This window comes from Amyelois transitella, chromosome 3 (assembly GCF_032362555.1).
Source record: "Amyelois transitella isolate CPQ chromosome 3, ilAmyTran1.1, whole genome shotgun sequence".
Classification (NCBI taxonomy): Eukaryota; Metazoa; Arthropoda; class Insecta; order Lepidoptera; family Pyralidae; genus Amyelois; species Amyelois transitella.
The window spans coordinates 13463068-13476091 of NC_083506.1; the positions used below are offsets into that span (position 1 = coordinate 13463068).

At 35.8% G+C, this 13024-nt stretch overlaps 1 protein-coding gene across 1 annotated transcript in view; it reads right to left on the bottom strand.

Moving 5' to 3' along the window:
• The window catches only part of LOC106136730 (cell adhesion molecule Dscam2), a 196817-nt gene that overhangs the window by 32072 nt on the left and 151721 nt on the right, over positions 1 to 13024 (bottom strand). Inside the window, exon 5 of the mRNA XM_060949085.1 lies at positions 6918 to 7079. Within this exon, the coding sequence (XP_060805068.1) occupies positions 6918 to 7079 (162 nt within the window). The remainder of the gene's footprint in view (positions 1 to 6917; positions 7080 to 13024) is intronic.

A 13024-nucleotide genomic window follows, 5' to 3' on the forward strand; every position in this document is an offset into this window, starting at 1 on the left:
GCCTTTTTATTTTAATTTCCTCCCACCCTAAGGTTGACTGAAAGACATTGCTTTAGCGATAAGTCTTTGTACCTCATTATCTGTGTTTTTTTTTTCTGTTTTTCGTTTTCTTATGGTGCGATAAAGAGTCTATCTATCTATCTATAATATATAAAAGACATTACTTTCAATTATTATAAGTAACGTAATCATATGTGTAGTTAGTAGGCTTCTAAGACAGCTTTACAAGTACGAGTATGTCATTATTAAAATATATAGGTATAGCTATAGTATACTAGTGGCGTACTGTGGCGTATACCGACCGTCCTTTTTTAAACAAAAGCTTTTAATTTTCATTTACCTTTTTTTCATGATTCTATCTAATCTTTTGTAATGAAGTCTTTCCCAAATATAATCCGTTATTTCTGTTCTTAATGCTCTTTTATTGATGAGGGTATTCCCTCCCAAAAAAGCTACATGAAGATGAGTTTCTATTATATCCTATCTACTATGGCACAGCATAAACGTTTTGGCAGTAATTCAATATAAGTTGATGCATATTACTTGTATCTGTGTGACTTTGGAAAGGTTTTATCGATAAAAGAGCAACGACACGTAACTGAGTAAAATTTGCAGCTGTTAATAAAAATGCTCTCATAACATTTATTTCTTTTCATATTGCTAGCAGTGTTGCATATTTTTAATTTTTATTTATATTTTTATTCTTTGTTTTAGCTACAAAGCATGTTTCTACTATTTTAATTAATTTAATATCAAAATAATATTTACAATACTTATGTTTACAAAACTCATAAACCGCTGAGGTTTGTCCGGATGACGTATTATCTACGTTCAATTTTATATCAAGTTGTTAGTTAAAATTACAAATTTACTGTATATAAACAAAACAACATTATTTAACAACATTGCAACTGCAATTTCTTATCCAGATCTCCTTCCTCATGGCCTTAAATACATATGTCCAAAGGAATAATTTGCCAATGATGGAATTGAGACTCAAATAGCCACTGGTATATCGCCTTCAAGAGAAAGCCTATCCCTTAGTAGCATTTTACGACATCCATGAAAAATATATGGAGTGAGTGATATGGAGAAAACCACACAGCACTTAAGAATAAATACGGAGTTTAATTCCGTACAACAAAATAAGGAAATTATGTTTACTTTACGAGTACCTTTCATGCGGCAATCCGATTATGAGATTATTTTGTTAAGCACCATAATGGGCGATGGGAAGTGGTGTGGTAACTCGGTTAATGGATATTTTCCATCGTCACTGCGCAAAGCTGGAAAAAGCGAATGCATTCTATGGTACATACATACATATGGTCACGTCTATATCCCTTGCGGGGTAGACAGAGCCAACAGTCTTGAAAAGACTGAATGGCCATGTTCAGCTATTTGGCTTGATGATAGAATTGAGATACAAATAGTGACAGGTTGCTAGCCCGTCACCAAAAAAAGAATCCCAAGTTTGTAATCCTATACTTTAGTCGTATTTTACGACATTCATGGGAAACCTATTATTTTTTTATTGGTGCCGCAATCCACACGGCTCTGAAATCCTTGATTGACTTTAACTATTAGAAGTTTAGTGGATGCTACCACACCAACTATTTTACATACATACATACATATAATCACGTCTATATCCTTTGCGGGTTAGACAGAGCCAACAGTCTTGTACAGACTGATAGGCCACGTTCAGCTATTTGGCTTTAAGATTCAAATAGTGACAGGTTGCTAGACCATCGCCTAAAAAAGAATCCCAAGTTTGTAAGCCTATCCCTTAGTCGCCTTTTACGACATCCATGGGAAAGAGATGGAGTGGTCCTATTCTTTTTTGTATTGGTGCCGGGAACCACACGGCGCTATTTTATTTTCAACTAAAACTGTAAGAACACCAATGAATACAATGTTGATTTTGTTATGGCAAATCTGAAATTTTCCGTTGACATAAAAGACTTTAATTGGGTTTATTGAATCTGTTCTTTGTTCCCGGAATTCCCTTATTATGTTAACAGGCTCTGGAATAAGCGAAGCGGAAAACTATAATGTAACTAAACATGCCTACATACATATAGTCATGTCTGTATCCCTTATGGGGTAGACAGAGCCAACAGGCTTGAAAGACTGAAATGCCACGTTCAGCTGTTAGGCTTAACGATAGAATTGAGCCTAAAAGAATAATGAAGGTTCTATTAGCTCAAAGACTGCCTTTGTAGAGTGTCTCCTAAATGGATCCTTTAAAACACTGATAGAAAATCGACCTATATGACGCTCCTTAAAACATTTGTAACATTTTTTTTGCGAAAGATGTATGCAGAGATCGTGGCAAGTGGAAAGATGTAGTCTCTGCCTACCCCTCCGGGAAAGATACGTGATTTTATGTATGTATATATATATATATATATATATACATATATTACATATACATATATTACATATGGTCACGTCTATATCCCTTGCGGGGTAGACAGAGCCAACAGGCTTGAAAAGACTAAATGGCCACGTTCAGCTATTTGGCTTAATGATAGAATTGGGATTCAAAGTGTCATGTTGCTAACCCAACGCCTAAAATAGAATCCCAAGTTTGTAAGCCTATCCCTTAGTCGCCTTTTACGACATCCATGGGAAAGAGATGGAGTGGTCCTATTCATTTTTGTATTGGTGCCGGGAACCACACGGCACTAGAAACAAAATAATTTATTAAAAAAATATTAACATTTCACATTTTCATGAAATACCGTAACGGAATCACTGACCGAGATAACATTTTTGCAATTAACGTTTTATCCATATTTTTTTATATACCGACAGCTTATGCGGGAAAATATTTTACGTCATTATATAATCGTTGTGTCGTGTGGTTTCTGGTACCAATAAAGAAAAGAATACGACTACTCCATCTTTTTTCCCATGGATTTAGTAAAAGGCGACTAAGGGATAGGATTACAAACGTGGGATTCTTTTTTAGGCGATGGGCTAGCAACCTGTCACTATTTAAATCTCAATTCTATCATTAAGCCAAATAGCTAAACGTGGCCATTCAGTCTTTTCAAGACGGTTGGCTCTGTCTACCCCGCAAGGGATATAGACGTGACCATATGTAATGTGATGTAATAGAAAAAAGAATACGACCACTCCATCACATTCCTGTGGATTTCGAAAAAAAGGCGACTAAGGATAGGCTTTACCAACCTACCAATTTGAACCTCATTTCCATCACTGATCCGTACAGCTGAACGTGACCTTTCAGTTTTTCAAGACCGTTAGCTCCGTCTACCCCGCAACGAAAAAGACGTGTTTGAAAACCAATTTTGTTAAGTTCTACAAACTTGTTAAAAAGAAGTACCTACTAAATGAGATGTATAAGAGTTAGGTGTGGGTCATGACTTTGAAATGAAGGGAGTGTGGTCACTGGTCAGCGATGTATGGAATTTATTTTAAAAAAGAAGTTATCTGTACACTGGATCTTGAGTTTCTGATGTACGTATGTATATTTGTGTCACTTCCTAAATCGAGATTGAATAAGATCGTATCCGTAATGAAGAAAAAAATTTAATAGTTCGGATTGTGTTCACTAAAAGTTCTATTTAATGAATTATAAATAAATTTCTAGTATCATCAGTAAACAATGCCTTGTTAGTCCTCTCATTACTATTTCACACTTTAAACCTAAAAAGTTTATTTATTCTATATACCTAAAGAAAAAAAAAGGATAGTTTTTACAAAGTGACAAGCTTTTGCTGTGGGGAATTCCAGAAAAAAAGTAGCTTACGTCTATTCTACATATGTCAGTGACGAATTTGGTAAAATTCAGTCCAGTCGTTTTTGAGTTTATTCGTTACGTACATACATAATATCACGCCTCTTTCCCGGAGGGGTAGGCAGAGACTACCTGTTTCCACTTGCCACGATCACTGCATACTTCCTTCGCTTCATCCACATTCATAACTCTCTCCATGCAAGCTTGGCGGTTTCGGGTACTTTTGACCTGACCCTAATTCGATACAAAAATACAAATATTTTCTCTTTATTATCAATGTTGATACTGACAATTTTGAACTCACTGAACTCCACCTCCCTATAATTATTACTCTAGCCTGACCGTTATAAATAAAGAAGTGTCCAGTGACATCACTTAACAATACCCTGTTAGTCCACTCATTACTATTTCAAGACTCCCCCCCCCCCCCCCCGGCTCATCCCGCGTTACGATCAGATAACTTTCTACTGCGACTTTTTCAATGAATTCTAAATGCGCCATCTAGCGTCACCCTCGCACTCTCTTTGTCTCTGTCTAGCCAGATTGATGATAACTGATAGTCCGTGAAAAGACTTTTGTACTTTTAATAACCTTCCCCTGAAATTGTTTCAATTCTATTTTTAAGTGGGAATTAAGAGACAAAAATAATTCCAATAAGACTCAATCATTGTAATCAAAATTAATTATTTTTTTAAACTGCGTTAAAGTAAATAAAAATGTGATATTTTTCTCTTATAATGTTCCGTAAGAAAGTCTCTGCTGGGATCGTGAAAGGTGGAAAGGAATTCGAACCCCGTGGTGGTACTCAATTCGATTGATACTTCCATAATCTGAATACATTAGTTAGTTCTAATATTAAAACAGGGGAGCATTTCTTATATAAATATTTCAGAACTCATACATACATACATATGGTCACGTCTATATCCCTTGTGGGGTAGACAGAGCCAACAGTCTTGAAAATACTGTCAGTGTGTGAGTGCTGTGAGTGGCCAATCAGGCCACGCTCAGCTATTTGGCTTAATGATAGAATTGAGATTCAAATAGTGACAGGTTGCTAGCCCATCGCCTAAAAAAGAATCCCAAGTTTGTAAGCCTAAATTAGTAAGTTTTGACGATAAAACAGGAGAGCATTACTTTAATAAACATTTCAGAACTGGTTTCAAAATTTACGAAGTTATTCTTCATTCTCGACTCACATTGCGTCGCCACCTTAGTTCCAACTCCACCGCTAGTTTGATATAAAATCTGGAACGCCGCCAAAAGGAAACTTATAAAATCGAAATTAATTTCTCCCTGAGGTTTGTAAATTTCATTTTGAAGAAAGGCTGGTAAATATTAGCCAGTTTTGTCTTATTAGGGTTTCGTAAATTCATATTTTAATTGTAGAATGTTAAATTATAATTTAATTGTAGTTTGTAATTAAAGCAAAGACATTTAGTATAAGTATTTTCTTCCAGTAGACCCATGAGAGGAGAGATTAATTTTGGAGCGGTATGGCGTGTGCATAAATAACGTTTAACATATTTAACTAAACATACATGCTAATACTTACATAATTAAACAAGGAACAATTAAATAAATGACAGTAATAAACTACATAAACATATCAATATATAAATATAATATAATATAAGTCTATTTGGAGAGATAATAGTCTTTAACTCGTCGTTTGAATGAAGTAAGAGTTTGGGAATCGCGAATAACATTATAATTATTAATGTATTAATTGATAAGTCATGTTTGGGTCCGATTGATATAATATTACAACTGAATGAATCATACCCAGAAAAGCAAATATCCGCGTGTATAAAATGCAAATATTTGCCCGCACTAGCAAATAATCGCCGCGTGATGGAATGGTGAACATAGCGCCACGTATGTTGTCAAGAATGAATTGAAATATTATGAAAATTTATTTTTTTTAAAGTAGCAAGTTTCTAAGTATAGTGAGCTACTAAGAAAAGCATACCACATTGAATACATAAACTAAATGGAAGTAGTAGTAGAAGAATGAAAGTGATACATCGAAAGGTATAATGTGCAATATATTATATATAAACTGGCTGCCCCGGCAAACGTTGTTGTGCCATATAAATTTTTTTTTGTAATATACATACATACATACATACAGTCACGTCTATATCCCTTGCGGGGTAGACAGAGGTCTTTTGTAATATCTAGTTAAAAAAAATGTTAATGGTGGACAACCCTTATCAAGCCGTTTTGGAGTAGTACGGGAACAAACATTGTGACGCGAGAATTTAATATACATATAAGATACCTTTCGATGTGGCACCCTGTGTCTTAAAAATATTGTCAAAACAACATTAAAATTTCTCCACTCATAGCTGTCAGAGACAGAACACTTTGCGAGCGTTAATTCCGCCGATAAAACGGAAAAAATTAAGATTTTCCTTTTCGCAATCTTCGCCTTTTTTCAACTCGAGCAATGAGTAATTACGCGGAATTCGGTAAGGCCGAGTTTTTCAATTCTCAAGTTTATTCGCTCATTTGTTCTGGTAATTGGTCGTTATGCTGATATTCGTGAAATTTATATAGAAATTCTTTGTTAATTTAAATATTATTGTGTTGGATGTTAAACGTTACTTTTGATCCTCATACCACGCATACCTAGACTCTTGTTTGCGGTTAAGTATTTACTTTTAAAATTACAGATATAACTCGTTATTTTGAAACATTGAGCAAACAAAAAATAACTAACTCAAAAGTTATAGTAATTTCATTTGGGCACCTTCGCCAATTCGTGACGTTGAGGTTTAAAAAATATATATAATTCACACATGTAACGGACACAAAACACAACACACACAAAACATATGAAATGGTCAAAACTCGTCATTGTGCATGGCGTACTTTATGCAAATACAGGACTAGTATCTACATCCCTGCATTAGGTATTAGGTACAGCAGTCGGAAATATTAGGACTTGGTGCTAAGGCGTGTTTCTTGTATAGAACAGAAAATATTTTTTTTTTTCAAAATTGGATACAAGTTATCACTTATTGACGTCACATCACTTAAATCTAATTATAACTACTACCGCTTCCAAAGCGCATGTGTAGAAGAAGCGGCGGAACAAACTACACTGCAGCATGGAATGTATAATGAGAAACAATCTGCTTACCAGCTTCGGCAGCCATCGGAGCCAACACGGCACCATCTTTTAACCACCTCGTGACAGAAATGTGGTTTTGTACCAAAGCCGGCACAGAGCAAGTGAGCAACGCCGCTGCGCCCGCGACGCCGTGACTCGGCTGCACATGCACCTCCCAGGGGATGTCCATTACTGGAACAAAATTAAAAAAAAAATGTTCAGAATTGTACTTTTAGTGGGTAAATCTGGTTTTTACTCCTGCCTAACATACTACTGGATATTATCCATGGACTGGGCAAGTCAGTGTAAAAGGAACGCACGATAAATACTCATCTTGAATCATGGTTACAAATTCAGTTTTAAAATGTAACCTCAATATGCGCGAATTGAATTCGTAACTATGATCTTGTGATATTTGCCTTCATTGGAAAAACTTTACAAATACAACAAAAATAGAGTTAAGTAGGATTAGAACCTGCGGATCCCGCTTTTTACGCCTTAATAACCGCTCGACCACGATTCAGAAGTTTTCTTGTTGTCAATATCAGTGATGAATTAAGCCTACAATTCATAAATTCAATAAAATTTAAATAAATATTTTTTTTATAGAAACAAACTTATTCGGATACTACAATAAATAATAAGTCACAGCGTGTCGGCAGAAAGGACTGCGTTGAATAATAACCACGGCTTGATTTTGCTGCTGAAAAATTACGCGCGTGGAAACCCCATCATAACATAACAATATTACTTATCAACATAAAAAGTAGCATATTTATTAAATCGGTTCAATAGTATTTGCGTGAAAGAGTAACAAACATCCATACATACATACTCTTTTATTTTAGTCTTTATAACAATTTTTTTTAAATCCTCATTTCCATCACCATCTTTCTCCATAATAAGCCACAGAGACAAAATAAAAGACTTAGTTAAAATTTGATAAGCAAAACACATCGTTATATTTAATTTTTATTTCGGTATCAAAGTTTTTGGTCTAGCCTCATCATTACCATCTGGCCAGCCGGCAGCCCGCGGCATCGTCGGCGGGGGAAATCACGCTTCGCCGCGTTTATTATTCAGAGCGGCGCCACCGTCGCGCCCAGGGACCGTCACCTCTGTCGCGTTATTAACTCTACTGTTTCCCAAATTATTGTTGTGGGTTTTTTATGGCTTTTTTGTCATTTGCCGGATTAATAATATTGTAAGATCGTAATTTAAAATTAGAAAAAGGGTATAACATAAGGCTAGAACATTTCCAGAAAAGAAAATCCTAAGTAGTTTATAGTTTGTTAACATTAGCATCGATGGACGTTAAAAATTTTAGCGGGAAGAGAAACGAAAACAAATGAAGCAATAACTGCCCTTAAATTTTACCTTATAATTAGGAAGCCCTTTTGTTGGCAAATCAGAAAGAATATTGATATTTTCAAGACTGCATACTCGTAGATCTCAATAAAATAAATTTAAAAAAATGACCACGTTCAGCTATTTGGCTTAATGATAGAATTGAGATTCAAATAGTGACAGGTTGCTAGGCCATCGCCTACAAGAAGCATTCAAGTTTAATATTCGTATATATTCGAATATAGACGTGATTATATGTATGTATGTTTATTTCACATATCACGTCCTTATCCCTAATGGGATAGACAGAACCGATGGCAAAAATCATGAAGACTACGTTTAGTTGGATGACTTGATAAATAAAGAAACCAGAAAATACAATAACACCTCTTTAAAGTTTATGAACTTGTGTTTGAACCTATTTTTAATTACGGCAGAAAATATTCATAGAAAATCTATCATATAACTCAGCAACAATTTTTTTTATACTTGTAGACGTAGACACATGCCTCCCATATTTCATGCCTCCGAGGCATGTCCGCGAGGCATTGTGAGGCATGCATATGCGAAACACCAACTAAATTGTCTGCATTTTTGTACACGAACAATGTTTTTGGCTCGCGTTACAAAGGATATTTTGAACGGAACAACGGGCGCTGGATTTTAAAGTTATACCCTGCATCCAATCAACGTCATAAATGTATGAACATTTTAACAACTTTTGTGAACAGTAAAAATGCATTCTTAAATTAATAAACTTGGATTTTATATCGTGCCCTGTGGTTCCCGACACTAAAGAATAGGACCACTCTTTGTCTTTCCCATTGATGTCGTAAAAGGCAACTAATAATAAATTACTAATGATAAATGGGCTAGCAACCTGTCACTATTTGGATCTCAATTCCATCATTAAGCCGAGCAGATGAACGTGGCCATTCAGTTTTTTTCGGGACTGTTGGCTCTGTCTACCCCGCAAGAGATATGGACGTTATTTTTATTATTTCAACGCGCCGCACATCACTACGCTGGCGTTAGCGCGTAGATGAAACTTTTTGCTGTTGGAATCCCCTGGGTACAGCCAGCTTTAAGCTCAGAGCTTTCGATAAAAAGTTATCTAATTGTTGACCAACTCGTAATAGGGGTACCCGAATTCGATTCTTTGACGTATACTTAGCCTTATTTGTGTTCATTTTACGGAGGTCAGACGTGAGTCGCTTCGCGTGAAAAACCTGACTTGCCTAATCTCCCCAATTCTAATCTAATCATGGTCAAATCCCAATCATGGTAAGAGGCACAACCGGCTCTTCTCCAGAGAGGTAAGTTATTGTAATTTTTACGCATTTGTATTTATAATGATCCAAAAAAACGGAACCTTTATAAGATCAATCGTGTGTTTTCTTGGCCATATACCACCAAAAGAGTGGACGAGGTAGGGGCTTGATAATCTCTTTATGATTTAGTTGTTACATAAGTTAGATAATGTTAATGTTAATAGTTAATTTAGATGTTAATGTTTTGAAAACAGGTTGACTAAGCAGATATACAAGGAGAGTGTGGAGGGAAAGGTCGGGGTGGGAAGACCTAGACGAACGTATCTTGATCAAATTAAAGACGTCCTGGTAAACGGTCAGGTCAAAAGTACCCGAAACCGCCGAGCTTGCATGAAGAGAGTTATGAATGTGGATGAAGCGAAGGAAATATGCAGAGATCGTGGCAAGTGGAAAGAGGTAGTCTCTGCCTACCCCTCCGGGAAAGAGGCGTGATGTTATGTATGTATGTATGTTACATAACATAAAACAGTCAGTGTTGGCTCTGTCTAGCCCGCAAGGGATATAGGCGTGACTATATGTATGTATGTATAACATAAAACAAAACTCATGTTACAGAATAAAATCTGCAACTTATTCAGTCAAAAATCCACCGACTTATCACAGAAATGAAATACAGAAATACGAGTAGGTTTTATAAGCACAAACTTTTGATTAATCCCAAATAACAATTTTGATTTTATCAAACGCGCTGCTAGTTAATACAAATTATTTTCATCGATGTTCAATATTAAGGCCCTTTTAACATAACTTATGTACTTTTTACATAACTTATTTTCAAAGTTATTAACATTAGTTTGAATACTAACCGATGCTCTTACGGTGAGGGAAAACATCGTGAGGAAACATGCACATCCAGGTTACTGGATGTGTAACCATGGATCCAATACGGATTAAGTTTACCTGCAAAGGTTGCGGAGGTCAGACGGGAGTCGCTTCGTGTAAAAACCTGACTCACCTAATTCAGGATCCATGGTCTAAGGCATACCCCGGGCTCCTCTCCAGAAAGGTGAGGATGCAACCGGGACTAAAGCCAGGAGGAAGACCATAACTGAAGTCGTAAAAGTTAGTTCGAGTAGTAGGTACTATGATTATACCAGTAACCAGGATTTCTTGTTACAACAATTTATTTTAACGTTAGGAATGTGGATTACATAGGTACATACATATGGTCACGTCTATATCCCTTGCGGGGTAGACAAAGCCAATAGTCTTGAAAAGACTGAATGGCCACGTTCAGCTATTTGGCTTAATGATAGAATTGAGATTCAAATAGTGACAGGTTGCTAGCCCATCGCTTAAAAAATAATCCCAAGTTTGTAAGCCTATCCCTTAGTCGCCTTTTACGACATCCATGGGAAGGAGATTTTTTGTATTGGTGCCGGGAACCACACCGCATGAATGTGGATTAAGCAAACGAATTATGCAGCGATCTTGGCAAGTGGAAAAATGTAATCTCTGCCTACTTCTCTGGAAAAGAGGTGTAATTTTACGTACGTAGTATGTATAACCAGGATCTTGCAGTAGAAATGCTTGCTGATAACCACTAAGCGACTACCATGTGACTTCAGTTAGTCTATGAAACCTTATCTAAATGAAGACTCATATAGAATAACTCATAACTTACAAGATTATATATGCTTTCAGTAATAATTAAGTTATTCAACGTACTTTATACTACAAATAGCTTCCGCCCGCGACTCCGTCCGCGCGGATGTCGGTCTTCGCGTGGATGGTTTATTTCTCCAGTTTGAGTAAATTTGACAATGACATACTATTACGGCGCTGAATCCACTGCGGCTAACGCAACGTGTGTTCGCGGTTCTACAGAACAACGTCTATGGAAAAAAATGGAAAATTAAGATTTATTTTTTTTCTACGTATTTTTCCATGATAAAAAGTATCCCATTTTATGCCCAGGATAATTAGGTATAATCATATCAAGTTTCATCGAAATCAAACCGTTAGTTTTCAGGTGATGCCTGAACATACAGACAGACAGACAGATAAAAAAAGATATCTAGATCAGCCAATATACGTTTGTTGGAGCATTTTAAATAAAGGTTATATTTCAATTTTCAAATCATACTAATCGCACGATTCAACTTATGCTGACATCAATGAAAGAAAGTCCTTAATGTACATAAAGCAGTCCAGTTTCGCCGATACAAAGTTATATTAATTCTGGGCCAATACTCTGATACGACCGCGAAATGATTACATTTCCTCGAATATTTGTGGCTCAAATTAAAAACGTGTTTCTGGCGGCGCCGTGAAGATTTCTGAAGGAAGTAATATTCGATTCAGATATTGTTTATGATTGATTCGTTTGTTAAATTATAAAAACCCTTGAGACTAAAATTGAGATATTTCTTTAGTCCAAGTATAAAATTATTTTGCCTAATGAAACTAAAAAAAAAATATGATACACTTACGTACAAAACGGACAAAAACAACGGATTCGCAAAATCTCATCAGATCAAAAAAAAATTACCACCGCTCCTGCGTAAAAAAGAAGGGATTAGTCATATAGTATTGTTATCTTTGATTAAAAAAATCTGTTATATTATTTACTAACTTTTACCGTAGCTTCGCCCGCGCGAATTTAGTGCTTTAGAGCTACTAACTACAAAATTTTAAAATAAAAAATTGTTTTTTACAAATTCCACAAGAACTTTAGTTTCTACCGGGATGGAAAATACCCTATCTCTTAGACTCTTAGTAATAAATACGCAAAATTTCCATAAGACAGGTTCAGAAGAAAATACGTGAAGAGGCAACAAACAGACAAATAAACTTCTTACCTATTTATAATTTTAGTTGAGATAACTGCAAGGCCTTGATATTAACAAAACCTTAAGTATGTGAAGCTATATGTCATTGTTTGGAAGACTATTCTTTGAGTTTATTCAGTTTTCAGGCATGAACAAACGCACACTTGTATGTAAAACGGGCTATAACCCACAGCTGGCGAGCACGCCGCTTTCCCTGTAATTAGCCGCCCCTGCCTACCAGGTTAAAAATATAACCGACTAAATGTTTACTTTTAATACTTATTTAGTCTTCAAAATATTCTGCCAGTTTTGAGAGAAAGTCTTCATAATTAAGTTATTATATGTATGTAAATACCCGATTTAAAAACGAGTCAATTTTTAATTTTATTTTAGTCGAAATAAGTCTTTATCTATCCATATTTACAAAAAAACAAAGTTATTTCTTTAGAATTCGTGCAATCTGCCTTAGACAACTTTTTTAGCGAATTTTTAGTATCGATTTTGATTCACAAATAACCTCTGAATTGTTCGGCTAATAAACATCACCTGATATCAATACCCTGTAATTTTCCATATAAGTAACTAATTTGACGGCCTCTGTGGCGCAGCGGTAGCGCGCTTGTCTGTGACACCAGGGGTCCCAGGTTCGAATCCCGGCCAGGGCATGATGAGAAACGAACTTTCTCCG